The following is a 26,419-nucleotide window of genomic DNA, read 5'->3' as shown; positions in this document are numbered from 1 at the left end:
TTTCACGTGACGTCACTAAAATTCGAACTACAAAACTATTGATCTTCCTGAAATTTTACTTAAATGATGTATAAGAACAGCTGCAAACTAATATTCATACAAATTTTCGCTCCGAATGGGTTCTTGGTTTTGTGATACACTACGCTTGAATTTCTAAGCTTTTGCGTGACGCGCCATTTACGTGATGGCTTAGAGAGCTGTCATGATGGTTAAAAATGTGACTTATTTCGGGAACTTGGCTATCTGAACAATTCATGTCTTAGAAAAAGTGTTATTTTAATGTTTTAGAGTTCCTCGAGGGATAAATTCACGCTTTTGTAGCAAAACTCAGTGACAGATGTTTCTGTTGGTTTCCGGCCGCCATGTTGGTGCCCATACGGATGGGCACCAGCATGGCGTCTCCATACAAATCTCTATAAATCTGGGTAAAAAATTTCTCCGCATATCTCGCATAAGAAAGATTGCTGTGACCAGAATTTTGGCGAGAGTCTTTGCATATTTACCTTCTTTCATTTCCCAGATTCTGGACTTTATCTATTTACCGGTTTTGATTTTTATTTTGATCTATTTTGAATTGCGTGACACTGAAAACCAACAATAGGTATGTACTACCCCAAAGGGTATGGCTTTCAGCCGTTTTGGTCATAACTGGGGTATCGATTTTGGTCATGAACAGGGTATGGTTTTAGCACTCTAGTCTTGAACTGGGTATGTTTTTCAGAAGAAGCTACTTGTTCAGGTCATAGACAGAGTAGGGAAAATCGCGAATTCTGGTCATAAATAGGGTAAGGATTTTGAGAAGTGGGCCGCACAGCCCCACTCAATTTTTCTGGGAGTACCCCCCCCCCCCCCGCCCCCTCGTAGGTGAGATATAATGCCAGTGTAGAGCAATTCATTTGGAGAATATTATGCAGTTATGAAACCGAGTATCTTGAATATAATCTATAGATTGATTCTCATGCTGAACGATCCTTATTTTGTGAGTAAGAAACTTGTTAATTATTTTTCTTACGCAGATGAAGACTTAGGTGAAAACCGATAAACCGATGTTTTCCAGAGATAAATTTTGAACGTAATGTAACCCACACTACTCGCGCCCGCCAGCGGTAACATTAACTTCACCTGCCTTTTTTTCTCTTGAATCGCCAGTGACAAGTACATTTTGGTTCATGACTTTTTATAAGCTTTAAAGAATTCGTCTATTTTATTTAACTTTATTGCCGTAGAATAAAGAACATCTTAACAGGAGGTGACAGATAAATTAAAACTAAGGTTACTACACTGAAGAGGTGGAACAGAGAAGGTACAGTTTAAATTCCAATGTTGGAAATGGATGTTGCATCTAAGGACTTTTCAGTGTGTACAGGAATACTGCATGTTTAAACAAGTTCTAACGTGACCGTCATTAGTGAACGTCTGGAGTCTTGCGCATACTATAACGACATAAAATACAAAACAGCTTCTGTTATAGGGAGCTTATCAGTCGTAAGAAGTTATACGGTTTCTCTAATACGAGTATGGTAAATCTGTGTATAAACACTAGCAAACAGACAGATCATCCGTCCAATAAATTATCCAATTTAGATCGTTTGTCAAGATAAACCTACTTGAAAAAGGCTTACGTTTGACTAACTTCCCACCAATAAAAGAGTAAAATGTAGTTAAATTTGAGATTTTATCCGTTTGTTAGCCACATCATTTTGTAAAGAGTTGAATTGTAAACTCGCCTGATTCGTAACTTTAAAACAATACTGGCGAATTTCAAAATACCCTGCCGTCATTTTAAAGCTCATAGATTAAACTTTCTTTTGCACTAAGAGAGACACTTAAGGGGGATTGCAGAAAAATAAGAGTCAAATAACAGGCAGAAAAATTGCAGAAAACAATTGAAATTAAGGGTCACATAACAGATCGAACAGAAAAACACTTACATAGATTTCTGTTCCTTTATCAGAACCAGTTGACACGGCACAAGAACAATGTTCTACCCAAAATATGGATTTAGCTGACAATGACGCGTTGACAGGTGAGAAAATATCCTAATATATATCACCACAGTCAATTGCAAACGGCTAAACAATATTTCAAAAGTTGCCCTGCACTAATTACTCATCAATTTGGGTTTTGTTTCCCACAGAAACAGCGAAAGTTTACAAAGAGCTAGGAGATGCTGAGTTAGCCAAAGAAGAATTCCAAAATGCCTTAAGTTTCTACACTGAAGGGATTAATGTCAAGTGTAAAGATGAACAACTGAACGTCGAGCTTTACCGATGTAGGTGGCTCTCAAATTGTCATCTGGGTAAGTTCTCGCAAAGTTCAGAATGTAAACTGTCCGTTTTGTTTACTGTTTATTCCTTTCAGTTTCTGATCAAATTTGGCGATACATTATTTCATGATTTTTCGTCGATCTCATTGCCTCAGTATCAATACTGCAAGAAGAAAGCAAGTCTTTCACTTCTTTTAACTTAGTAGGAAGGCGTTAACACCAATCATTCGTTTTCCATTTTAAGAGAAAAAATATACTCGTTATTGCAAGCCAGAGTACTCATGCTGTATCATTCGACTCAATACTTTACTCCCGCGGTGCTCCTATCCTCCTGAGAACCCTGAAGTTATAAAAGCATGACTGCGGGCAGTTTGGCAAAATATGAAACGAGTAAGCCTATGATGGACAACCTTCCCATTCGTGGCCTCTTATAAGCAAGCTTAAATCTTTTGCCACAATACTTCATCATTTCACTCCGCACGGGTGAAATAGGCCTTCTGTGTGCTTTAAATGATTTTTACTGACTATATTACTCACTTAATTCTATAGGTAATGTTCATGAAGCATCTGAGGATCTGATACATTTACAAGAAATCACAGGTATATCAAAATTCTCTCTTACGTTTGTCCTTTTTTATGTATATATCTCCCGCAGTAGTCTTCAAAATTTGCTTGTCACTTTGAAAAGAAGCAATTCTACGATTGTTTTCAATTTTGATATTTACAAAGAAATGAAACAGTCCTGTAGAAAGATTGTAAATAAATCAATTAAAAGATAAGGTCAAAACACAGGTTGAACAGAACAGATGACAATACATTTCTACTGCGTTGTCAGATTCAGTTTACATAGCATACAATTAACAGAAATTGATGCCAGAAATGAATCCGAGTGCTTCACAAGAAAGGTATCATTCAGTTGGCGACGACAGTTTGAGAGGTGCCGGAACCTGACACCAATATAATGAAAAAATTGCGTGATTGGCCTGTTTTGTTTTAGCGCAACGAATCATCTGTCAAGACGAATCATCCGTCTCGTAACTACGGGATGAGTTACGAGCATAGTAAGTCTGTGTATAAACACGAGCAAACAGACATATCATCCTTTCACCAAATTATACAATTTACATCGTCTGTCAAGATAAACTACTATAGCAGATAAGTCGTCTTGACGAATAATCCGTCTAGTTACTCGTATGCAGACAAAAACGAATTACTAGACGGGTTAACGTTATTTACGCGAGCTAAAAATTTTTACACTGAAGTTCTCTTTATTGCTGGGATTCTTAACGATGTTACGTTCAATTTAAATTATTTGTTTCAGTTGTTTGCTCGGTCTCACTACCCGTTGTGATATGAACACTTTTGTTTTGTTTTCCTTTATTAGGACCAGCTGACACAACACATAATGAAGCGACATTGATGCCAGAGATGGTGGAATCTGACGATGACACTCTGAGAGGTAAGGAAATCTGATGCCCATATATACCCACAATTGCATAAGACAAAATTTTATTTATTGGTTGCGGTTTTTGGTATCCAGGTCATTTGGATTTCCCTTTTTTTTTTCTTTTTTCTTTTTTGTTTAGTTTGAAATAACCGACATTTTCTGGTTACTGATATAAATTAACGTAAGGATAAACATAATAGTCCGAGGTTCTACAGCAATGTACGTAGAATCCAAGGAGACCAAACTAGTTATCAATCCTAGCTGGAGAATTACAGCGCGGTAACAAACTGAACATAAGAAGTCAGGAAAAGTATAAACAAACCTTTTTCCTATTTACGTGATCTACATTTTCCATCTTTTGATAGTTATAATTATACCTTAACGTTTCTGTTATTTTCAGTTTCAAAGGATCCATATATTCGTATTAGTTTGCAATTTTGCCAAAAACGTTTCACTTTCATTGGTTATTTTACCGTATCTGGTGTCGAAGATCGTTTTTAGTCTCTGAGGTTTTCGTTCCTTCAGCCATTTCTGTACAATTTTAATTTCTCAGGACAAAATTGCCGATAACATAAAAAGGAAGTTTGTGATTTCCAAAAACAGATCAGATACTAATCTTGCTTGTCACAAGAAAATGTAATGATCTTCTCCTCTTACTAAAAATGTTTCCTTAATTCTCGGTACGGGTACACGTCATAAGTCGACATAAGTTCTTTTTTTTTTTTTCTTTTTATTAAATGACAACATATACTTACATCGAAGTACAATACATTACATTTCTAACAGACTACATGTATTCAGTAAGCTACGAAGATAAAAAGGTCATTACTATGAATCTCAGCTAAACTATTAATCTATTCTCGTGCATGCATGGCTTCCTTTGAAAACGTATATATTGAAATTGTTTTAATTTTAATTTTTTTATATATGTTATTTGAGGTTTAAGATTCAAAAGGTACTAAAGAAGATAGAAAACTAAGAAATCTTTCAATTTTTGGGAGTACTTCCTTTGTTTTGCAGGACCATATGTAATATCTGGCAGCAAGGAAGTAAAAGTATTGCTTTGTGTTGGATAGGGTGTCTGACCTCAGGCTAATTATTATATCGGGAGTAAAAATGCTGGATTTTAGTTTTATTTGGTTTTCGGCCAACCATTTCATAAAGCCCTGCCAAAAACAAGACGTCTCACTGCACGACCAAAATAAATGAAAAAGGGATTCTCTCTCAGTTCTACAAAAGGTACAAATATCATTTTCTCTAATGCCTATTTTATTTAGAAAATCATTTGTCGCTAAACGCCTGTGAAGTAGTTTAACTGAAAAATAGTTAATTTGGTAGCTTAAGTGCTGCTGAAAGGGAGTTTGTAAGCCATCTCCCAATCAATTGGTTTGGAGCATTGAAGGCTGCAGTCGACACACCATTTCTCTTGGCTTTTCCTAGGGCTGCTCTGTTTAGCGCTGACTAGCTTTTCGTATGCCAATCTATTTCTACAAAAGTACTGAAATTTCTGTGTTTTTTATTTTGGTTTTCTGTGACATTCCTTAACAATTTTATACGCGATACCACACCGTGATAAACAAGAAAATTTGTTGTAACGTCGAAGCGTTCCCTGAATTCCGTGAAAGATAGCAAGTTATCTGCGTCTTTCATTAAATGCATGACGTTTTGTATTCCTTTGGAAGACCATGATTTGTAGTAGATAGGTTTATTTCCAGTTCTCACAAGTGAATTTTGCCAAAGAGGTAAAGAGAGCAAATTTTCGGTGGAAGTTATGTTATCGTCGTAACTGATTTCTGACCAGATTTTTATGATTTCGGTTGTGAAGGCGTCTGATATATGCATAAACTAAGACCTTAAGTTTGTCTCTAGCCTATTTTAAATCTTTGGCGGGACATAATTTATCTTGACGCCCAGCGCAAACCCCAATCCAGGGAATTTCTGTTTTCTTTTTGTTTAGCCGCAAGCCAGATATCGCGCCGAAAAACTCTAGGTCGAGTAAGGCAGATGCAAAGGACCACCTTTCTTGTCGTTTTCTAGATTAAGTACTGAATTGAAATCACCACCTAAAATTATATCGTCACAATGAAAATCTTGCTAGTGGCTAAAGAAACTCTCAAAAAGGGCTGGGTCGTCATCATTTGGTGCGTAGATTGTGGCCAGAGTGAAAAGCCTTTCTGATTTGTTTTGATATCACAAATAACAAATCTACCCTTGGGAAGGCGAAATCATTGTTAAAGAGAATTGCGACTCCTCCACTGGCGCTAGAGCAGCAGCTAAACAAAGTTTTGTAGTCCCATTCGGATGACCAAGTTGTAGCTGCGTTTTCAGAACAGTGCGTTTCTTGCAGCAGATAAATTGAAAACTGTTTTGCTCTAAGGCAATTAAATGTTTCCCTTCTTTTCAGTCTCTCTCCTAAACCCCGAACATTAAGTGAATATATTAAGATCCGTCACTAGATAATCTAAAATTAAAAGAAAATCATTCTGGCTAAAAACCATGCATTTGAAACCAGCTAATGAAATTAAAGTAGATCTCGTATTTTAGCTTACGAACTACACGTATAAACAAATAACAAGAAAACATTAACATATAAAAAATCCTCATTGTTAGACTTAAGTCCCAGCAGCGTTCATAGATGTTAACGTCCATCTTGAACTTGACAGGATTTCTATTGCCAATCAAGAATTTAGGTGCGCACATTGGAAATAGCTATTGATTTGAACTTCTTTTGACTACAAAAGATTTGCATAGGGAAAAGTCATTATTTCAATGGCGAAAAGAAAACATTGGCTTGCAAGTAAATAATATTAGGTTTAAGGTTGCGTAAGATACTCGGGAATACTTTTAGAGTCATATCTTTCATTGTTTATAAACAAAAATCGACCTTTCACTTTGGCATCGCTTTGACCATATTCCTCGCGGGCTTTCATCATGACTTTGATCAATACCTTCCGTTCCTCCTGGATAGCCCTGACGTAATCAACAAGAAGACCAAACCAAACTTTGACCTGACCAAACTTTGTCGCGGTCTTCCCGGGAGAAAAATCTTTCAATGATAGGTCTGCGCCTGCCTTGAATCTTCTTGCCAACTCGGTGGACCGCATGGAATCTAATTTTGGTGGTATCAACGCCAAGCTCTTTCTCTAAAACATTATACATTACCGCTTTGCAATCCTCATGTTCCTTCTCCTTGATGTCGTTGAAGCGTAGGTTCTCGCGTCGTGTGTACTGTTCCAAAGCTATATTATTTTCAACTTCTTGTTTTAATCTCCCTTCCAAGTCAGCAATCTTCTTGTTTAAGGCGTCCACTTCTTTTGAATGTTCCTTCGTCTCCATCTCAAAATGCTCTTTGAGGTCTTCGACTTCGCTCTGGGTGCAGGTCAGGCTTTTCTCGATGTCTTTGATCGACAATTTTACTGCGTCTATTTCAGTTCTAAATTCAGATCTTAATTTGTCCAAGTCAGTGTGTAGTTTGACAAATCCTTCTGAAACTACCTGCCTTAGGCAATCCATAGAGTTTTTCAGTTCGTTGTACATGCTGTCGTCGCCATTCTTTGCCGAAGCGGCCATGACTTCTTCAGTTTCTGAAGAGCCTGACCCACGCTTTGGTTTCTTGCGCTTTCTTCCGCCCATAAAAGGCGGCTAAACACACTACTACTTTATGGCACAATCTTTTTTTTTAACCAAGTGCTAATTCTGCTAAAGATTTGGCCAAGAAATCCACATTTTGCCGGATCGTCAATCGAAGCGTGTGTACGCCATGGCGGTCACCCTAGTCTCCCTCGACATAAGTTTGCAGACCATTTCAAAACTATCGAATCGTTAAGAGCAGCTTCGCCTAAATATCAGCTAGACTTGGAAATAGCGAAAAAATCGAATTTCTTCAAACTCGCCCAGAATGAAGCCCTACGGGCACTACTTACAAAAATATCGTTTTAAGTTCGATAAATCAAAAATTATTTTTTACCGCAATTTTTTCGATTCGATGCTCCAAATCGGCCAAAATCCATCGAAAATGAGCGGCATATTCAGAGGCTCATAAGCTCTAAAGCAAAAATCTTCATTACAAACTGATTGCGCGTCGTATTTGTACTTCCTTTTCTGTCTATTTAGAGCTTAATAGATTGTGATTTGATTAGAACTTAAATATTTGACGAATTTGTTAAGTTAACGACCCAAGACAGCTTTACAAGAGGTCTACATTTAGCCTATTTTCAAATGCTAAAAAGGCGTTCTGGTACACGGCTTTTCCCAAAACGACTAGTTTGGTCTGAAAGAGCATTGTTTCTTCTTCAAATTAGTGAAATAAAATTTTTGGGTAAATAAAATCGCGAGCGCTGAGATAGCGAACTAAATGCAGCACTTCTTCCTGAAAACGTGACCTTTGACCCGAGGGTAACGAAACCAGTTACTGCAAGAAAACCCGGAAGAAAAGCAAACGCTTCGTTATTTTGAAACAATTCCTAGTGATATCTCTCCGAAACCATGATTGCAAGAAACTATTTCCTGATATGAAATGTTACAGGGTCGAAGAAGGAGCTAAAGGGCGCATTTTGACACAATAACTTTGTTTGCTAAGAATTGAATTGCAGTCAATTCCAGTGAAATTTGCAAACTTGAAGTATGTTAGCCGATACTTACCTGAATATTTATATTACTAGAAGAGTCGTCTTCTTGGATTAACCTTCAAAAGAAGTTGGAACCAGATTTGGAAACCTCTAAAAGAAGAAATGTTTAATGTTCCGTGACCTGCCCGCTGCCATAAATTAGCTTAAATTCCATGCACATGCCGACCGCATGTTTGTCGTAAAACTCACTTAACTCCACTGACAGTTTCCATGGGCAACCACAAAATAAACAATCCCCAAACATGTAAAGTGAAATTGGCTGTCTTCATGAACAGTTAGAAGCTAGAGTCAAGTTCCATTACCTTTTAAAAGTGCTTGATTCTACTTTGTTCACTCAGTAGTTACTGTCACGTTCGAATACTGCGTAGTATCGGTCACGCCAAAACACTGCAGACCGTGCAGACTGAGTAAGTTTCCCATACAAAGTCTTGTACGCGTTTCTCTATTGAATCAAAGGTCAAACACTGCGCTTGCACAGCCTGTGGATAAATGACAAACTTTCAGATATATTTACGGCTATTTTGTAACTAGATCCAAAAAAAGGAGTCACAATGAAAAGCCCAAACAAGTGTCTGCAGTCTGCACGGTCTGCACTGTTTTGGCGTGACCGATTCGCGGCATTCGAACGTGAGAGTAGTGAATAAAGTCGACGCAAACAAATAAAATCAAGCACTTTTTAAAGGTAATGGAACTTGACTCTAGCTTCTAACTGTTCATGAAGACGGCCAATTTCACTTTACATTTTTGGGGATTGTTTATTTTGGGGTTGCCCATGGAAACTGTCAGTGGAGTTCAGTTGGTTTTACGACAAACATGCGGTTGGCATGCGCATGGAATTTATAGCATCGGGCAGGTCACGGAATATTAAACATTTCTTCTTTTAGAGGTTTCCAAATCTGGGTCCAGCTTCTTTTGAAGGTTAATCCTAGAAGGCGACTCTTCTATAAATATAAATATTCGGGTAAGTATCGGCTAACATACTTCAAGTTTGCAAATTTCACTGGAATTCGTTAGCGGTCATTGACTTAAATTCTCAGCAAACAAAGTTATTGTGTCAAAATGCGCCCTTAAGCTCCTTCTTTGACCCTGTATCATTTCATATCTGGAAATAGTTTCTTGCAATCATGGTTTCGGAGAGATATCACTAGAAATTGTTTCACAATAACGAAGCGTTTGCTTTTCTTCCGGGTTTTCTTGCAGTAACTGGTTTCGTTACCCTCGGGTCAAAGGTCACGTTTTCAGGAAGAAGTGCTGCATTTAGTTCGCTATCTCAGCGCTCGCGATTTTATTTACCCAAAAATTTTATTTCACTAATTTGAAGAAGAAACAATGCTCTTTCAGACCAAACTAGTCGTTTTGGGAAAAGCCGTGTACCAGAACGCCTTTTTAGCATTTGAAAATAGGCTAAATGTAGACCTCTTGTAAAGCTGTCTTGGGTCGTTAATTTAGAAAATTCGTCAGATATTTAAGTTCTAATCAAATCACAATCTATTAAGCTCTAAATAGACAAAAAAGGAAGTACAAATACGACGTACAATCAGCTTGTAATGAAGATTTTTACTTTTGAGTTTAGGAGCCTCTGAATATGCCGCTCATTTTCGATGGATTTTGGCCGATTTGGAGCATCGAATCGAAAAAAATTGCGGAAAAAAATAATTTTTGATTTATCGAACTTAAAACGATATTTTTGTAAGTAGTGCCCGTAGGGCTTCATTCTGGGCGAGTTTGAAGAAATTCGATTTTTTCGCTATTTCCAAGTCTAGTTGATATTTAGGCGAAGCTGCTCTTAACAATTCAGTTGTAAAGTGTAACCCAGAATAACTTTGGCTTTGCTTCACTACACCCTGTGATTAGTTTGAAAAAAGGGACGTCACCCTCTTGACCAATCAGATCCAGAACTAATAATCACGAGGTTTTTCCGCACCCTGCACGCTCACGTGATCTCGCCCGTGTTGATATTGGCGATCTGTTGCGTTAACATTTGTTGTAATTGGTTTAGTTTTGATTCACGCGAGAGTCATGCCTCAACTGTAAACAGCTAAACAATATTTGAAACGTTCCACTAATTACTCACCGATTTGCGTTTTGTTTCTCACAGAAACAGCGAAAGTTTGCAAAGAGCTAGGAGATGCTGAGCACGACAAAGGAGAAATCCAAAATGCGTTAAGTTTCTATACTCAAGGGATTGAGGTCAAGTGTAAAGAAGACCAGCTGAACGCCCTGCTTTACTTCAAAAGGTCGAAATTGCATTTTCATCTGGGTGAGTCGGTTATTTGTTTTCCAGTTTAACTTAATGAGTCAAAATAATTAAGTTCAGAATGTAAATCGTCCATTTTGATATTTACTTCTGAGAATTTGGTAATACATCATTTGAGGATTTTCGTTATTCCAACCTGAATATATATAAATACTGTAATGAGAAATTAGGTCTTCATCGCATCTTTTGACTGAAGAGGCGATAATAAGTACTTAATGACTGGCCCCAAGGGAAACAGTGAGTTTTGTCTCCCCGACACCCCAATGTTCCCGAGGCGAAGCCGAGGGGAACACTGAGGTCGAAGGGAAACAAATCTCACTGTTTCCTGCGGGACTAGTCATTAAGTGTGTTGTTATACCTCCCAACTCAAAAATAGAAAAAAACTGCGAAAAATCGTTTGCTTGACACCAGCTGGCTCACAAATTTGCCGCGCTTTCAAGGAGCACGACCTGATCATGTGCGAGTCGAAACTTTAAGTTGTTGTTTCCCAAGGGAGTTAGTGAGTTTTGTTCGCCCTAAGGCTGCCGCACACTAGCCGATTTTGTGCCGGAGAACTGCAGATTTTTTGTCGGGGTCAAATCGGGTTAAATTTTGTCGGGCCATCAGCTTGCCGCACACTCGCCGAATTTTTGTCGTGACTAACCGCGTTGATGCTTGGGGCCGAGTCATCCAAATCAAGATGGCGCCTATTCCACTGACGTGACTCTCATGACATTAGGGACCTTTAGCAATGACGACGAGAACGTGGACGACGACGTATATGACCGACTGAGGCCTGGAACGGGACCGTCGTCCACGGCGGGAAATGTAAACACTTTAGTAAACCGGTTACGTGGACGAACCCTTTACTGCAGCTTTCTGTGGCAGTCAACAGGAAAATGTCAAACAAATGTCAAATGTTCCGTTAATTTGAAAATGCAAAAATTATCCACCACAACAATTTAACGTTTATTCAGTGTTGTAATCAACGTCAAGTGATTCAGAGCTAAGCTAAGTTTATAGTCGATCCGAGCAGTTCGGATATTCTTCAAAGCCCAGAACTCTTCTTAAAAATGCCAACTGGTATAAATTACAAAACTATAACGAGATGCCCGCGATTTGTATTTATAAAAGCACTACTACGTACCCTGCAGTACTTTTATTATCATCCGCCATTGCTTTCTCCACTTTATACTGTAAAGCTCTACCTGCAACTCGAAAGAAATCAAGTTTTTTTTCCATCACGGTACGATCAAATTACTTCGGCACTGTATTTATTCACTAAACGACCCTTTACATTGAAGAAATTCCTAAGATACGTAAGTAGAAATTAGAAAACAAATAAAACATACTCGCGTTCTCGACAAGACGGCAGATGGCGGCAAATGGCGTCCTGAACGAGATGTGGACGACGAGTAGTGCTCGATTGGGCATGCGTGGTAGCTTCGAAGTTCGTTTTCCCAACTTCCGGTCGGTGACGTTCACGTCCTCGTCGTCATTACTAAAGGTCCCTATTTCCTAATTGGTTGAGGCGCGTGCGAGCCCCGACAAATTGTCTTGGTCAACCACACACTAGCCGACAAGGCCCGACAAGACGTTTTGAGATCTAGCACTGTCAGATATCGTCCGACAAACCCCGATCTTGTCGCAGATTTGTCTGAATTCACCGCACACTAGCCGACAAGTAAAGTTTTTTGTCGGCCGACAACAAATCAGCTAGTGTGTGGCGGCCTCTAGGGAGTTATTGAGTTTTGACACATGACACGTGACACGTTCTCCTCCAAACGGAAAACGTATTTGAGTTGGACGGTATAATAATAAAAAATGTCACACCTTCTCTTTTATGGAAATAAATATTTCGTTATTAATTAGAGCTGCAGTGGCTTAAGGCGGGGGTACACATGAATTGAAGTGAAATTTTAGGGAGTTTAAAGAGCGATTAAAAGGATAAAAAGGGGTTTGGAACACCACCGGTCAGTTGATTGCCCCCAAAAGGGCACCCCGGGTTGGTGGGCAACTGTTTGGTGTACGTCTACCAATTTCTAACTTCAAATTCTAATTTTAAAACAACATCAAATCTTCAAAATTTCCTATTTCCATAAATTTTACTAATCCTTTGAGAAAAACTATTTATCCCCAAATATACCCAAAAATCACCAAAAAATTTATAAAACAGCCGAAAACGTAGCTATGTGAAATGAGTAGAGAGATTTTTCACTGCTTGAAACGTGAACGAGATATTTGCATTCAAACCATAATACCCAGCAAAAATATGGCCTTCATGTTAACCCCCGCCTTAAAGGAATAACGTTTCATGAAAAGCAAGCTAGGGTCCTCATGTTGTGTTCTTCCACTAAATATTTTACATTCGCAGTACCTCTTCCACTCTTAAGAACCCTTAAAGGTAAATAAGGATGACCGGGCATTATTCAACAATTTGGCAAAACGTTGAAGAGGGGTACCTAAGATGGACAACGTCCACCTATGAGCAATCATGCCCTACACGTTTTGAAGCCACCATACTTAATCGTTTTCCTCCGCCCATGAGAATAGGACTACTGTGCGCTTTCAATGTCTATGATATTTAGCGACTATATTACTCACTTTCTGTAGATAATTTCCAAGTTGCACTCGAGGATCTAAACCACTTAAAGGAAATAACAGGTACATCAAAGTTCTTTCTGATTGTTCTTTTGTGTTTATATATCCTTGTTAGTTTCCAAATTTTGGGGTTTTCTTTGTATACGTGGAAAATGTACATACCAAAGAAGCGAGTCGCTTTGTAACTTTAAAATCAATGCAGTCGTTTTCAAGATACACTTGTCTTCGAAGATTGAAAACAATTCAGCCACTATTATGATCAATCATTTTTACTAGAAATACAAATCTTAAGAACAGATTGAAGATATCATTTTTAAGAGTAAGAGTAACGATACATCTTGAACACAAACGACTAACACACACTTTCGTAATTGCGTCATTAGATAAAAATCCCAGAGTTTTACAAGAACTTGGTTTTGACCATGACACGTTGAGAGGTGAGAAAATATGGCAATAAAAGGTACTACATGAAACATTTTTCACGTATCCGCAATTTTGGAGCTAAGTTTATTGTAGAATTTATAATTATTCATATTTTTTTCCATTCGAAATGACTGGAAGTTTCGGGCTAACAAATTTATTTATAAAATAGTTCACTTAAAAAAAAACTAAACAATTTGAGCCTGTTCCATTATTTATGCCTATGGCATTAAACCATTTCTTGCTTTACAACTGAGTGTCGAAAGTGCATTCCAGGATTGCTTTGATTTGCTTTGCTATGTTCTTCAATTGGTTTGAAGACATTCGCCACAAGCTCATCTAATCACAAACAAAACCATAGCCAATCACAGCCTGGTCATGTGCGTTTGCCCGCGCTTGTCACCGTTTTCTGGTACTTCGCATCGCGGGCTTATTGTTTTATTGTGTTAAAACATTGTAACATTTATTGTGACCACTTTAGTTTGGTTTAACGACAGTCCACAAGTAAATAAGCTCAAAAAATGACTTTTCAATTCGTGTTTTGATTTCCTCAGCAAGAGCACAACTCCTCAAAGGAGAAGTCGAGCATGATAAAAATGACTTTAGGAAAGCGTTAAGTTGCTACACTGAAGGGATTGAATTGAAGTGCAAAGATGACGAATTGAACGCTCAGCTTTACCTCAGCAGGGCGCACTCGCATCAACATCATCTGGGTGAGTTTACATGATTGTTTGTTTTCTGGTTTATTTTAGTGAGTTAAAATATGTAAGTTCAAAATGTAAAAAATGAATATATATATCGTCCATTTTAATTGCTATACATTTCTTCAATTTCTATTGCTGTTAATTTGCTAATACATCATTTAATAATTTCGTTGCTCCCATCACCTGCCTCCTTGATTATATATAAATATTGTAATGAGAAATTCGATTTTCATCTCACCTTTTGACTAAAGAGACAATAATAAAATATTTCACACCGCTCCTTTTATGGAAATAAATTGTTCGTTATTAATAAGAGCTGCAGTGGCTTTAAGGAATAATGTTTCATGAAAAGCAAGCTAGGGTCCTCATGTTTTGTTCTTCCACTAAATATTTTAGTTTCGCAGTACCCCTTCCCCTCTTAAGAACCCTTAGAGGTATGTAAGGATGACCGAGCATTATTCAACAATTTGGCAAAACGTTGAAGAGGGGTACCCTAAGATGGACAACGTCCACCTATAACGTTTTGAAGCCACCATACTTAATCGTTTTGCTCCGCCCATGAGAAATAGGCCTACTGTGCGCTTTCAATGTCTGTGATATTTAGCTACCACATTGCTCACTTTCCAAAGGGAATTTCCAAGATGCACTCGAGGATCTATACCACTTAAAGGAAATAACAGGTACATCAAAGTTCTTTCTGATTCTTCTTTTCTGTTTATAAATCCTTGTTCGTTTCCAAATTTTTGGGTTTTCTTTATATACATGGAATGTACATACCAAAGAAGCGGGCCGCTTTGTGACTCAAAAATCAATGCAGTCGTTTTCAAGATACGCTTGTCTTCGAAGATTGAAAACACTTCAGCCACTATTATGATCAATCATTTTTACTAGAAATACAAATCTTAAGAACAGATTGTAGATATAATTATTAAGAGCAAGAGTCACGATACATCTTGAACACAAACGACTAACACACACTTTTATAATTGCGTCATCAGATAAAAATCCCAGAGTTTTACAAAAACGTGGTCTTGACCATGACATGTTAAGAGGTGAGAAAATATGGCAATAAAAAGTACTACATAACACCTTTTTTACGTATTTGCAATTTTGGAGCTAAGGTTATTGCAGAATTTATAATTGTTTCTATTTATTCCCATTCGCAACGACCGGAATTTTTTCGCTAACAAATTTATTTATACTATAGTTCACTCCGGTAAAACTAAACAATTTGAGCCTGTTCCATTATTTACGTCTATGGCATTAAACCATTTCTATTGCTTAATAATTGAGTGTCGAAAGTTGCATCCCGAATTGCTTTGATTTTGCTTTGCTATGTTGTTCAATTGGTTTGAAAAACATTGGCTCCAAGCTCATCTATTCAGAAACAAGACCATAGCCAATCACAGCCTCGTCATGTGCGTTTTCCCGCGCTTGTCAGCGTTTTCTGGTATTTCGCATCGCCTTCTTATTGCTTTATTGTCTTAAAACGTTGTTAACGTTTGTTGTGACCACTTTAGTTTGGTTTAGCGACAACACTTACATAAGCTCAAAAAGTTACTTCTCAATGCATGCTTTCATTCTCTCAGCAAGAGCACAACTCCTCAAAGGAGAAGCCGAGCACGGTAAAAATGACTTTAAGAAAGCGTTAAGTTGCTACACTGAAGGGATTGAATTAAAGTGCAAAGATGACACACTGAACGCCGAGCTTTACTACAAAAGGGCGCACTTGCATCATTATCATCTGGGTTAGTTTACATGATTGTTTGATTTCTGTTCTATTTTACTGAGTTCAAATATGTAAGTTCAAAATGTAAAAAATATCCGTATATCGTCCATTTTAATTGCTATACATTTCTTCAATTTCTATTGCTGTTAATTTGCTAATACATCATTTAATAATTTCGTTGCTCCCATCACCTGCCTCCTTGAATATATATAAATACTGTAATAAGAAATTAGATTTTCATCACACCTTTCGACTGAAGAGGCGATAGTAAAATATTTCACACCTCGCCTTTTATGGAAATAAATTTGTTCGTTATTAATAAGAGCTGCAGTGGCTTTAAGAGCAGCTTCGCCTAAATATCAACTAGACATGGAAATAGCGAAAAAATCGAATTTCTTCAAACTCGCCCAGAATGAAGCCCTACGGGCACTAGTTACAAAAATATTGTTTTAAGTTCGATAAATCAAAAATTATTTTTCTACGCAATTTTTTCGTTTCGATGCCCCAAATCGGCCAAAGTCGATCGAAACTGAGCGGTATATTCAGAGGCTCGTAAACTCAAAAGTAAAAATTTTCATTACAAACTGATTGCGCGTCGTATTTGTACTTCCTTTCTTGTCTATTTAGAGCTAAATAAATCGCGATTTGATCAGAACTTAAACATTTTAAATATTGTGTCAAAATGCGCCCTTTAGCTCCTTCTTTGACCCTGTAAGATTTCATATCTGGAAATAGTTTTTTGAAATCATGGTTTCGGAGAGATATCACCAGAAATTGTTTCAAAATAACGAATCGTTTGCTTTTCTTCCGGGTTTTCTTGCAGTAATCGGTTTCGTTACGCTTGGGTCAAAGGTCACGTTTTCAGGAAGAAGTGCTACATTTAGTTCGCTATCTCAGCGCTCGCGACTTTATTTACCCAAAAATTTTATTTCACTGATCTCAAGAAGAAACAATGCTCTTTCAGACCAAACTAGTCATTTTGGGAAAAGCCGTGTACCAGAGCGCCTTTTTAGCATTTGAAAACTAGGCCAAAATTAGACCTCTTGTAAAGCTGTCTTGGGTCGTTAATTGACAAAATTCATCAAATATTTTAGTTCTAACCAAATCACGATCTATTTAACTCTAAATAGACAAGAAAGGAAGTACAAATACGACGTGCAATCAGTTTGTAATGAAAATTTTTACTTTTGAGTTTACGAGCCTCTGAATATGCCGCTCAGTTTCGATCGATTTTGGCCGATTTGGGGCATCGAAACGAAACAATTGCGCAAAAAAATAATTTTTGATTTATCGAACTTAAAACAAAATTTTTTTTTACTAGTGCCCGGAGGGCTTCATTCCGGGCGAGTTTGAAGAAATTCGATTTTTTCGCTATTTCCATGTCTAGTTGATATTTAGGCGAAGCTGCTCTTAAGGAATAATGTTTCATGAAAAGCAAGCTAGGGTCCTCATGTTTTGTTCTTCCACTAAATATTTTACATTCGCAGTTTCCCTTCCCCTCTTAAGAACCCTTAGAGGTATATAAGGATGACCGAGCATTATTCAACAATTTGGCAAAACGTTGAAGAAGGGTACTGTAAGATGGACAACGTCCACCTATAAGCAATCATGCCCTACACGTTTTGAAGCCACCATGAGAAATAGGCCTACTGTGCGCTTTCAATGTCTGTGATATTTAGCTACCACATTGCTCACTTTCCAAAGGGAATTTCCAAGATGCACTCGAGGATCTATACCACTTAGAGGAAATAACAGGTACATCAAAGTTCTTTCTGTTTGTTCTTTTGTGTTTATAAATCCTTATTCGTTTCCAAATTTTTGGGTTTTCTTTATATACATTGCATGTACATACCAAAGAAGCGGGCCGCTTTGTGACTCAAAAATCAATGCAGTCGTTTTCAAAATACACTTGTCTTCGAAGATTGAAAACAATTCAGCCACTATTATGATCAATCATTTTTACTAGAAATACAAATCTTAAGAACAGATTGAAGATATCATTTTTAAGAGTAAGAGTCATGATACATCTTGAACACAAACGACTAACACACACTTTCATAATTGCGTCATCAGATAAAAATCCCAGTGTTTTACAAGAACTTGGTTTTGACCATGACACGTTGAGAGGTGAGAAAATATGGCACTAAAAAATGCTGCATGAAACTATTTTTAAGTATTTGCAATTTTGGAGCTAAGTTTATTGCAGAATTTATAATTTTTTCTATTTATTCCCATTCGCAACGACCGGAATTTTTTCGCTAACAAATTTATTTATACTATAGTTCACTTAAGTAAAAACTAAACAATTTGAGCCTGTTCCATTATTTACGTCTATGGCATTAAACCATTTCTATTGCTTAATAATTGAGTGTCGAAAGTTGCATCCCGAATTGCTTTGATTTTGCTTTGCTATGTTCTTCAATTGGTTTGAAAAACATTGGCTACAAGCTCATCTATTCAGAAACAAGACCAAAGTCAATCACAGCCTGGTCATGTGTGTTTTCCCGCGCTTGTCAGCGTTTTCTGGTATTTCGCATCGCCTTCTTATTGCTTTATTGTCTTAAAACGTTGTTAACGTTTGTTGTGACCACTTTAGTTTGGTTTAGCGACAACACTTACATAAGCTCAAAAAGTTACTTCTCAATGCATGCTTTCATTCTCTCAGCAAGAGCACAACTCCTCAAAGGAGAAGCCGAGCACGGTAAAAATGACTTTAGGAAAGCGTTAAGTTGCTACACTGAAGGGATTGAATTAAAGTGCAAAGATGACACACTGAACGCCGAGCTTTACTACAAAAGGGCGCACTTGCATCATTATCATCTGGGTTAGTTTACATGATTGTTTGATTTCTGTTCTATTTTACTGAGTTCAAATATGTAAGTTCAAAATGTAAAAAATATCCGTATATCGTCCATTTTAATTGCTATACATTTCTTCAATTTCTATTGCTGTAAATTTGCTAATACATCATTTAATAATTTCGTTGTTCCCATCACCTGCCTCCTTGAATATATATAAATACTGTAATAAGAAATTAGATTTTCATCACACCTTTCGACTGAAGAGGCGATAGTAAAATATTTCACACCTCGCCTTTCATGGAAATAAATTGTTCGTTATTAATAAGAGCTGCAGTGGCTTTAAGAGCAGCTTCGCCTAAATATCAACTAGACATGGAAATAGCGAAAAAATCGAATTTCTTCAAACTCGCCCAGAATGAAGCCCTACGGCACTAGTTACAAAAATATTGTTTTAAGTTCGATAAATCAAAAATTATTTTTCTACGCAATTTTTTCGTTTCGATGCCCCAAATCGGCCAAAGTCGATCGAAACTGAGCGGTATATTCAGAGGCTCGTAAACTCAAAAGTAAAAATTTTCATTACAAACTGATTGCACGTCGTATTTGTACTTCCTTTCTTGTCTATTTAGAGCTAAATAAATCGCGATTTGATCAGAACTTAAACATTTTAAATATTGTGTCAAAATGCGCCCTTTAGCTCCTTCTTTGACCCTGTAAGATTTCATATCTGGAAATAGTTTTTTGAAATCATGGTTTCGGAGAGATATCACCAGAAATTGTTTCAAAATAACGAATCGTTTGCTTTTCTTCCGGGTTTTCTTGCAGTAATCGGTTTCGTTACGCTTGGGTCAAAGGTCACGTTTTCAGGAAGAAGTGCTACATTTAGTTCGCTATCTCAGCGCTCGCGACTTTATTTACCCAAAAATTTTATTTCACTGATCTCAAGAAGAAACAATGCTCTTTCAGACCAAACTAGTCATTTTGGGAAAAGCCGTGTACCAGAGCGCCTTTTTAGCATTTGAAAACTAGGCCAAAATTAGACCTCTTGTAAAGCTGTCTTGGGTCGTTAATTGACAAAATTCATCAAATATTTTAGTTCTAACCAAATCACGATCTATTTAACTCTAAATAGACAAGAAAGGAAGTACAAATACGACGTGCAATCAGTTTGTAATGAAAATTTTTACTTTTGAGTTTACGAGCCTCTGAATATGCCGCTCAGTTTCGATCGATTTTGGCCGATTTGGGGCATCGAAACGAAACAATTGCGCAAAAAAATAATTTTTGATTTATCGAACTTAAAACAAAATTTTTTTTTACTAGTGCCCGGAGGGCTTCATTCCGGGCGAGTTTGAAGAAATTCGATTTTTTCGCTATTTCCATGTCTAGTTGATATTTAGGCGAAGCTGCTCTTAAGGAATAATGTTTCATGAAAAGCAAGCTAGGGTCCTCATGTTTTGTTCTTCCACTAAATATTTTACATTCGCAGTTTCCCTTCCCCTCTTAAGAACCCTTAGAGGTATATAAGGATGACCGAGCATTATTCAACAATTTGGCAAAACGTTGAAGAAGGGTACTGTAAGATGGACAACGTCCACCTATAAGCAATCATGCCCTACACGTTTTGAAGCCACCATGAGAAATAGGCCTACTGTGCGCTTTCAATGTCTGTGATATTTAGCTACCACATTGCTCACTTTCCAAAGGGAATTTCCAAGATGCACTCGAGGATCTATACCACTTAGAGGAAATAACAGGTACATCAAAGTTCTTTCTGTTTGTTCTTTTGTGTTTATAAATCCTTATTCGTTTCCAAATTTTTGGGTTTTCTTTATATACATTGCATGTACATACCAAAGAAGCGGGCCGCTTTGTGACTCAAAAATCAATGCAGTCGTTTTCAAAATACACTTGTCTTCGAAGATTGAAAACAATTCAGCCACTATTATGATCAATCATTTTTACTAGAAATACAAATCTTAAGAACAGATTGAAGATATCATTTTTAAGAGTAAGAGTCATGATACATCTTGAACACAAACGACTAACACACACTTTCATAATTGCGTCATCAGATAAAAATCCCAGTGTTTTACAAGAACTTGGTTTTGACCATGACACGTTGAGAGGTGAGAAAATATGGCACTAAAAAATGCTGCATGAAACTATTTTTAAGTATTTGCAATTTTGGAGCTAAGTTTATTGCAGAATTTATAATTTTTTCTATTTATTCCCATTCGCAACGACCGGAATTTTTTCGCTAACAAATTTATTTATACTATAGTTCACTTAAGTAAAAACTAAACAATTTGAGCCTGTTCCATTATTTACGTCTATGGCATTAAACCATTTCTATTGCTTAATAATTGAGTGTCGAAAGTTGCATCCCGAATTGCTTTGATTTTGCTTTGCTATGTTCTTCAATTGGTTTGAAAAACATTGGCTACAAGCTCATCTATTCAGAAACAAGACCAAAGTCAATCACAGCCTGGTCATGTGTGTTTTCCCGCGCTTGTCAGCGTTTTCTGGTATTTCGCATCGCCTTCTTATTGCTTTATTGTCTTAAAACGTTGTTAACGTTTGTTGTGACCACTTTAGTTTGGTTTAGCGACAACACTTGCATAAGCTCAAAAAGTTACTTCTCAATGCATGCTTTCATTCTCTCAGCAAGAGCACAACTCCTCAAAGGAGAAGCCGAGCACGGTAAAAATGACTTTAGGAAAGCGTTAAGTTGCTACACTGAAGGGATTGAATTAAAGTGCAAAGATGACACACTGAACGCCGAGCTTTACTACAAAAGGGCGCACTTGCATCATTATCATCTGGGTTAGTTTACATGATTGTTTGATTTCTGTTCTATTTTACTGAGTTCAAATATGTAAGTTCAAAATGTAAAAAATATCCGTATATCGTCCATTTTAATTGCTATACATTTCTTCAATTTCTATTGCTGTAAATTTGCTAATACATCATTTAATAATTTCGTTGCTCCCATCACCTGCCTCCTTGAATATATATAAATACTGTAATAAGAAATTAGATTTTCATCACACCTTTCGACTGAAGAGGCGATAGTAAAATATTTCACACCTCGCCTTTCATGGAAATAAATTGTTCGTTATTAATAAGAGCTGCAGTGGCTTTAAGAGCAGCTTCGCCTAAATATCAACTAGACATGGAAATAGCGAAAAAATCGAATTTCTTCAAACTCGCCCAGAATGAAGCCCTCCGGGCACTAGTTACAAAAATATTGTTTTAAGTTCGATAAATCAAAAATTATTTTTCTACGCAATTTTTTCGTTTCGATGCCCCAAATCGGCCAAAGTCGATCGAAACTGAGCGGTATATTCAGAGGCTCGTAAACTCAAAAGTAAAAATTTTCATTACAAACTGATTGCGCGTCGTATTTGTACTTCCTTTCTTGTCTATTTAGAGCTAAATAAATCGCGATTTGATCAGAACTTAAACATTTTAAATATTGTGTCAAAATGCGCCCTTTAGCTCCTTCTTTGACCCTGTAAGATTTCATATCTGGAAATAGTTTTTTGAAATCATGGTTTCGGAGAGATATCACCAGAAATTGTTTCAAAATAACGAATCGTTTGCTTTTCTTCCGGGTTTTCTTGCAGTAATCGGTTTCGTTACGCTTGGGTCAAAGGTCACGTTTTCAGGAAGAAGTGCTACATTTAGTTCGCTATCTCAGCGCTCGCGACTTTATTTACCCAAAAATTTTATTTCACTGATCTGAAGAAGAAACAATGCTCTTTCAGACCAAACTAGTCATTTTGGGAAAAGCCGTGTACCAGAGCGCCTTTTTAGCATTTGAAAACTAGGCCAAAATTAGACCTCTTGTAAAGCTGTCTTGGGTCGTTAATTGACAAAATTCATCAAATATTTTAGTTCTAACCAAATCACGATCTATTTAACTCTAAATAGACAAGAAAGGAAGTACAAATACGACGTGCAATCAGTTTGTAATGAAAATTTTTACTTTTGAGTTTACGAGCCTCTGAATATGCCGCTCAGTTTCGATCGATTTTGGCCGATTTGGGGCATCGAAACGAAACAATTGCGCAAAAAAATAATTTTTGATTTATCGAACTTAAAACAAAATTTTTTTTTACTAGTGCCCGGAGGGCTTCATTCCGGGCGAGTTTGAAGAAATTCGATTTTTTCGCTATTTCCATGTCTAGTTGATATTTAGGCGAAGCTGCTCTTAAGGAATAATGTTTCATGAAAAGCAAGCTAGGGTCCTCATGTTTTGTTCTTCCACTAAATATTTTACATTCGCAGTTTCCCTTCCCCTCTTAAGAACCCTTAGAGGTATATAAGGATGACCGAGCATTATTCAACAATTTGGCAAAACGTTGAAGAAGGGTACTGTAAGATGGACAACGTCCACCTATAAGCAATCATGCCCTACACGTTTTGAAGCCACCATGAGAAATAGGCCTACTGTGCGCTTTCAATGTCTGTGATATTTAGCTACCACATTGCTCACTTTCCAAAGGGAATTTCCAAGATGCACTCGAGGATCTATACCACTTAGAGGAAATAACAGGTACATCAAAGTTCTTTCTGTTTGTTCTTTTGTGTTTATAAATCCTTATTCGTTTCCAAATTTTTGGGTTTTCTTTATATACATTGCATGTACATACCAAAGAAGCGGGCCGCTTTGTGACTCAAAAATCAATGCAGTCGTTTTCAAAATACACTTGTCTTCGAAGATTGAAAACAATTCAGCCACTATTATGATCAATCATTTTTACTAGAAATACAAATCTTAAGAACAGATTGAAGATATCATTTTTAAGAGTAAGAGTCATGATACATCTTGAACACAAACGACTAACACACACTTTCATAATTGCGTCATCAGATAAAAATCCCAGTGTTTTACAAGAACTTGGTTTTGACCATGACACGTTGAGAGGTGAGAAAATATGGCAATCAAAAATGCTGCATGAAACTATTTTTAAGTATTTGCAATTTTGGAGCTAAGTTTATTGCAGAATTTATAATTTTTTCTATTTATTCCCATTCGCAACGACCGGAACTTTTTCGCTAACAAATTTATTTATACTATAGTTCACTTAAGTAAAAACTAAACAATTTGAGCCTGTTCCATTATTTACGTCTATGGCATTAAACCACTTCTTCCTTTACAATTGAGTGTCGAAAGTTGCATCCAGAATTGCTTTGATTTTGCTTTGCTATGTCCTTCAACTGGTTTGAAAAACATTCGCCACAAGCTCATCTAATCAGAAACAAAACCAATTTAGCCAATCACAGCCTGGTCATTTGCGTTTTCCCGTGCTTTTCAGCGTTTTCTGGTATTTCGCATCGCATTCTCATTGCTATATTGTATTAAAACGTTGTTAACGTTTGTGTTAACCACTTTAGTTTGGTTTAACGACAGTCCACACGTAAATAATCTCAAAAAAAATAATTTTCATTTCGTGTTTTGATTCTCTCAGCAAGAGCACAGCTCCTCGAAGGAGAAGTCGAGCACGTTAAAAATGCCTTTACAAAAACGTTAAGCTGCTACACTGAAGGGATTGAATTAAAATGCAAAGATGACAAATTGAACGCCAAGCTTTACCTCCGTAGGGCGCACTCGCATGTTCATCTGGGTGAGTTTACATGATTGTTTGTTTTCTGTTTTAGTTTAGTGAGTTAAAATATCTAAGTTCAAAATGTAAAAAATATCTATATATTGTCCATTTTAATGGCCATACATTTCTTCAATTTCTATTTCTGTAAATTTAGTAATTCATTATTTGATAATTTCGTTGCTCCCATCACCTGTGTGCTTGATTAAATATCATTATCATTCGATGCATTTTTACTTCCTTTCCGTTAGCTGAGAGCCCACCAGGTCACCTGCAAAAAACTGCCAACAAATAATGGTCTTCTTGTGCGTAGTACTGCCTAAACGTGTTTTGTTGCAAATGATATTCTGCCCATGCGTAATTGAAACAACGTTCTAGAGTGAAAAATGGCAGATCGCTTCTCTGAGCTGTCAGGGAGGATTAAAATATGAAAACAAACTTGGTGAGGGAATGATAAAACAATAATTTATTGAACTCAGTTATCGCAATTGATCTGCAAGACACTGACAAATCATGATATTTTTCTCAAAATCGTCCAATAATTGTTAAATATTGTAATGAGAAACACCAATCTCACGTCTTTCTTTCATGAAAATAATATTGTTCGTTATTGATGAGAGGTGCAGTGGACTTATGTTATATAGTGTATCAGATGCTAGATGGAGAGCTTTCATGGAGAGCAAATACGGATCCCCATGTTGTATTCTTTAACGAGATATTTTGCTCTCTCAGTGCCTCTCCCCTCCTAAGAATCCATTGGGTATTAAAAGGGTAACAGAAATTATTCAGGCAATTTAACAAAAAACTGAAGCAGTTGGCTTTTGCTGGACAACCTTCCAATCCGTAAGGCACCCATAAACCATCATGCTTCATGCTTTTGTAAGCCACCATACAAGTGATATTTCCTCTTCCAACAGTGGTCTCCTCCAAGGTTCTGTCTTAGAACTCTTGTCGTTCGATATTTTCATCAATGGCTTACTTTTCTTCATGCAAGAGGCTCAGCTGGCAAATTACGCTTACGATAATAAACTCTGATTCTGCTGTTGTTGGAAATGCTCTCAACGAGGAATATGCGATGATGTGCGATAGGTTGCGAAATAATAGGATGATACTGTACCCTGAAAAATGGAAGGCTCTGGCTCTGTCCCGGTTCTGTCGCGTGAGTCCAGTATCAAGCTGTCCTTGTTTACTGAAGGACCAAAAATATACCGCAAGGAAGTTATTCACATCAATTCACAAGATTCAAGTACATAAACGTAATATTACTCGCTTTGGATTAAAATCAGTAACATGCTCAGCGGTCGTTACTTGGAACAACGTTTCTGACACCATAAGATACAATTTTATCCTCTGACAAAACTGTCCGCAACCTTAGGTTTTAGTTTATAAGTTTTAGATATATATATAAGCGAGGGAAATGTTGAAAATACAAGCCGCAGGCGAGTGTTTTCCACATTTCTCGAGTGTTCTCAAATAACCGGAGTGTTTTATCACAGTGAAAAAAACGGCTTAGGCTTCTTCATTTGCTTTATGATATATACTTTCCACGCGCAAAACAATAAAACACGCTTTTCCTATGTTTTATACTCTGATAAAACATGGGTTTTTGACCAATCAGAGCGCGCGAAGGGGTCCTATCTATGTTATAAATATATTTATAATAAAGTTTCCATATAACGCGCGCTCAGATTGGCTGAAACAGCGTGCTTTATCAGAGAACAGAGCACGGGTTGATGGTGTCACGCCATCGACCCATCTGTAAAAATGGCCGACCTATTCCCAGACTTCTCCCTCAGGGTTATTTTTGACCCGGACGTCTTGTATGACCTGGAAAACGAATATGAGAACGAGCTCTTAGCTTCAATTGACATGGAAAATGCTGTTCGTAACAACACAAGTAACTCGGTGAAAGTGAAATTTTGGAACAAGTTAGCGATGAAAACACCGAGCCGCAGCCGGCAAGTAGCAACAAAAA

General features: G+C 37.2%; 1 protein-coding gene across 1 annotated transcript in view; it reads left to right on the top strand.

Moving 5' to 3' along the window:
- The window catches only part of LOC145494361 (uncharacterized), a 31,060-nt gene that overhangs the window by 554 nt on the left and 4,087 nt on the right, over positions 1–26,419 (top strand). Inside the window, exons 2-21 of the mRNA XM_081473808.1 lie at positions 1,955–2,026; positions 2,138–2,299; positions 2,816–2,866; positions 3,651–3,725; positions 10,440–10,601; positions 13,191–13,241; positions 13,562–13,615; positions 14,153–14,311; positions 14,932–14,982; positions 15,301–15,354; positions 15,892–16,050; positions 17,736–17,786; positions 18,105–18,158; positions 18,697–18,855; positions 20,539–20,589; positions 20,908–20,961; positions 21,500–21,658; positions 23,343–23,393; positions 23,712–23,765; positions 24,310–24,465. Coding sequence (XP_081329934.1) covers positions 1,955–2,026; positions 2,138–2,299; positions 2,816–2,866; positions 3,651–3,725; positions 10,440–10,601; positions 13,191–13,241; positions 13,562–13,615; positions 14,153–14,311; positions 14,932–14,982; positions 15,301–15,354; positions 15,892–16,050; positions 17,736–17,786; positions 18,105–18,158; positions 18,697–18,855; positions 20,539–20,589; positions 20,908–20,961; positions 21,500–21,658; positions 23,343–23,393; positions 23,712–23,765; positions 24,310–24,465 — 1,839 coding nt within the window. The remainder of the gene's footprint in view (positions 1–1,954; positions 2,027–2,137; positions 2,300–2,815; positions 2,867–3,650; positions 3,726–10,439; positions 10,602–13,190; positions 13,242–13,561; positions 13,616–14,152; positions 14,312–14,931; positions 14,983–15,300; positions 15,355–15,891; positions 16,051–17,735; positions 17,787–18,104; positions 18,159–18,696; positions 18,856–20,538; positions 20,590–20,907; positions 20,962–21,499; positions 21,659–23,342; positions 23,394–23,711; positions 23,766–24,309; positions 24,466–26,419) is intronic.

This window comes from Orbicella franksi, chromosome 8, assembly GCF_964199315.1.
Source record: "Orbicella franksi chromosome 8, jaOrbFran1.1, whole genome shotgun sequence".
In the NCBI taxonomy this organism is placed as follows: Eukaryota; Metazoa; Cnidaria; class Anthozoa; order Scleractinia; family Merulinidae; genus Orbicella; species Orbicella franksi.
This window is presented reverse-complemented; position numbering and strand designations above follow the sequence as displayed.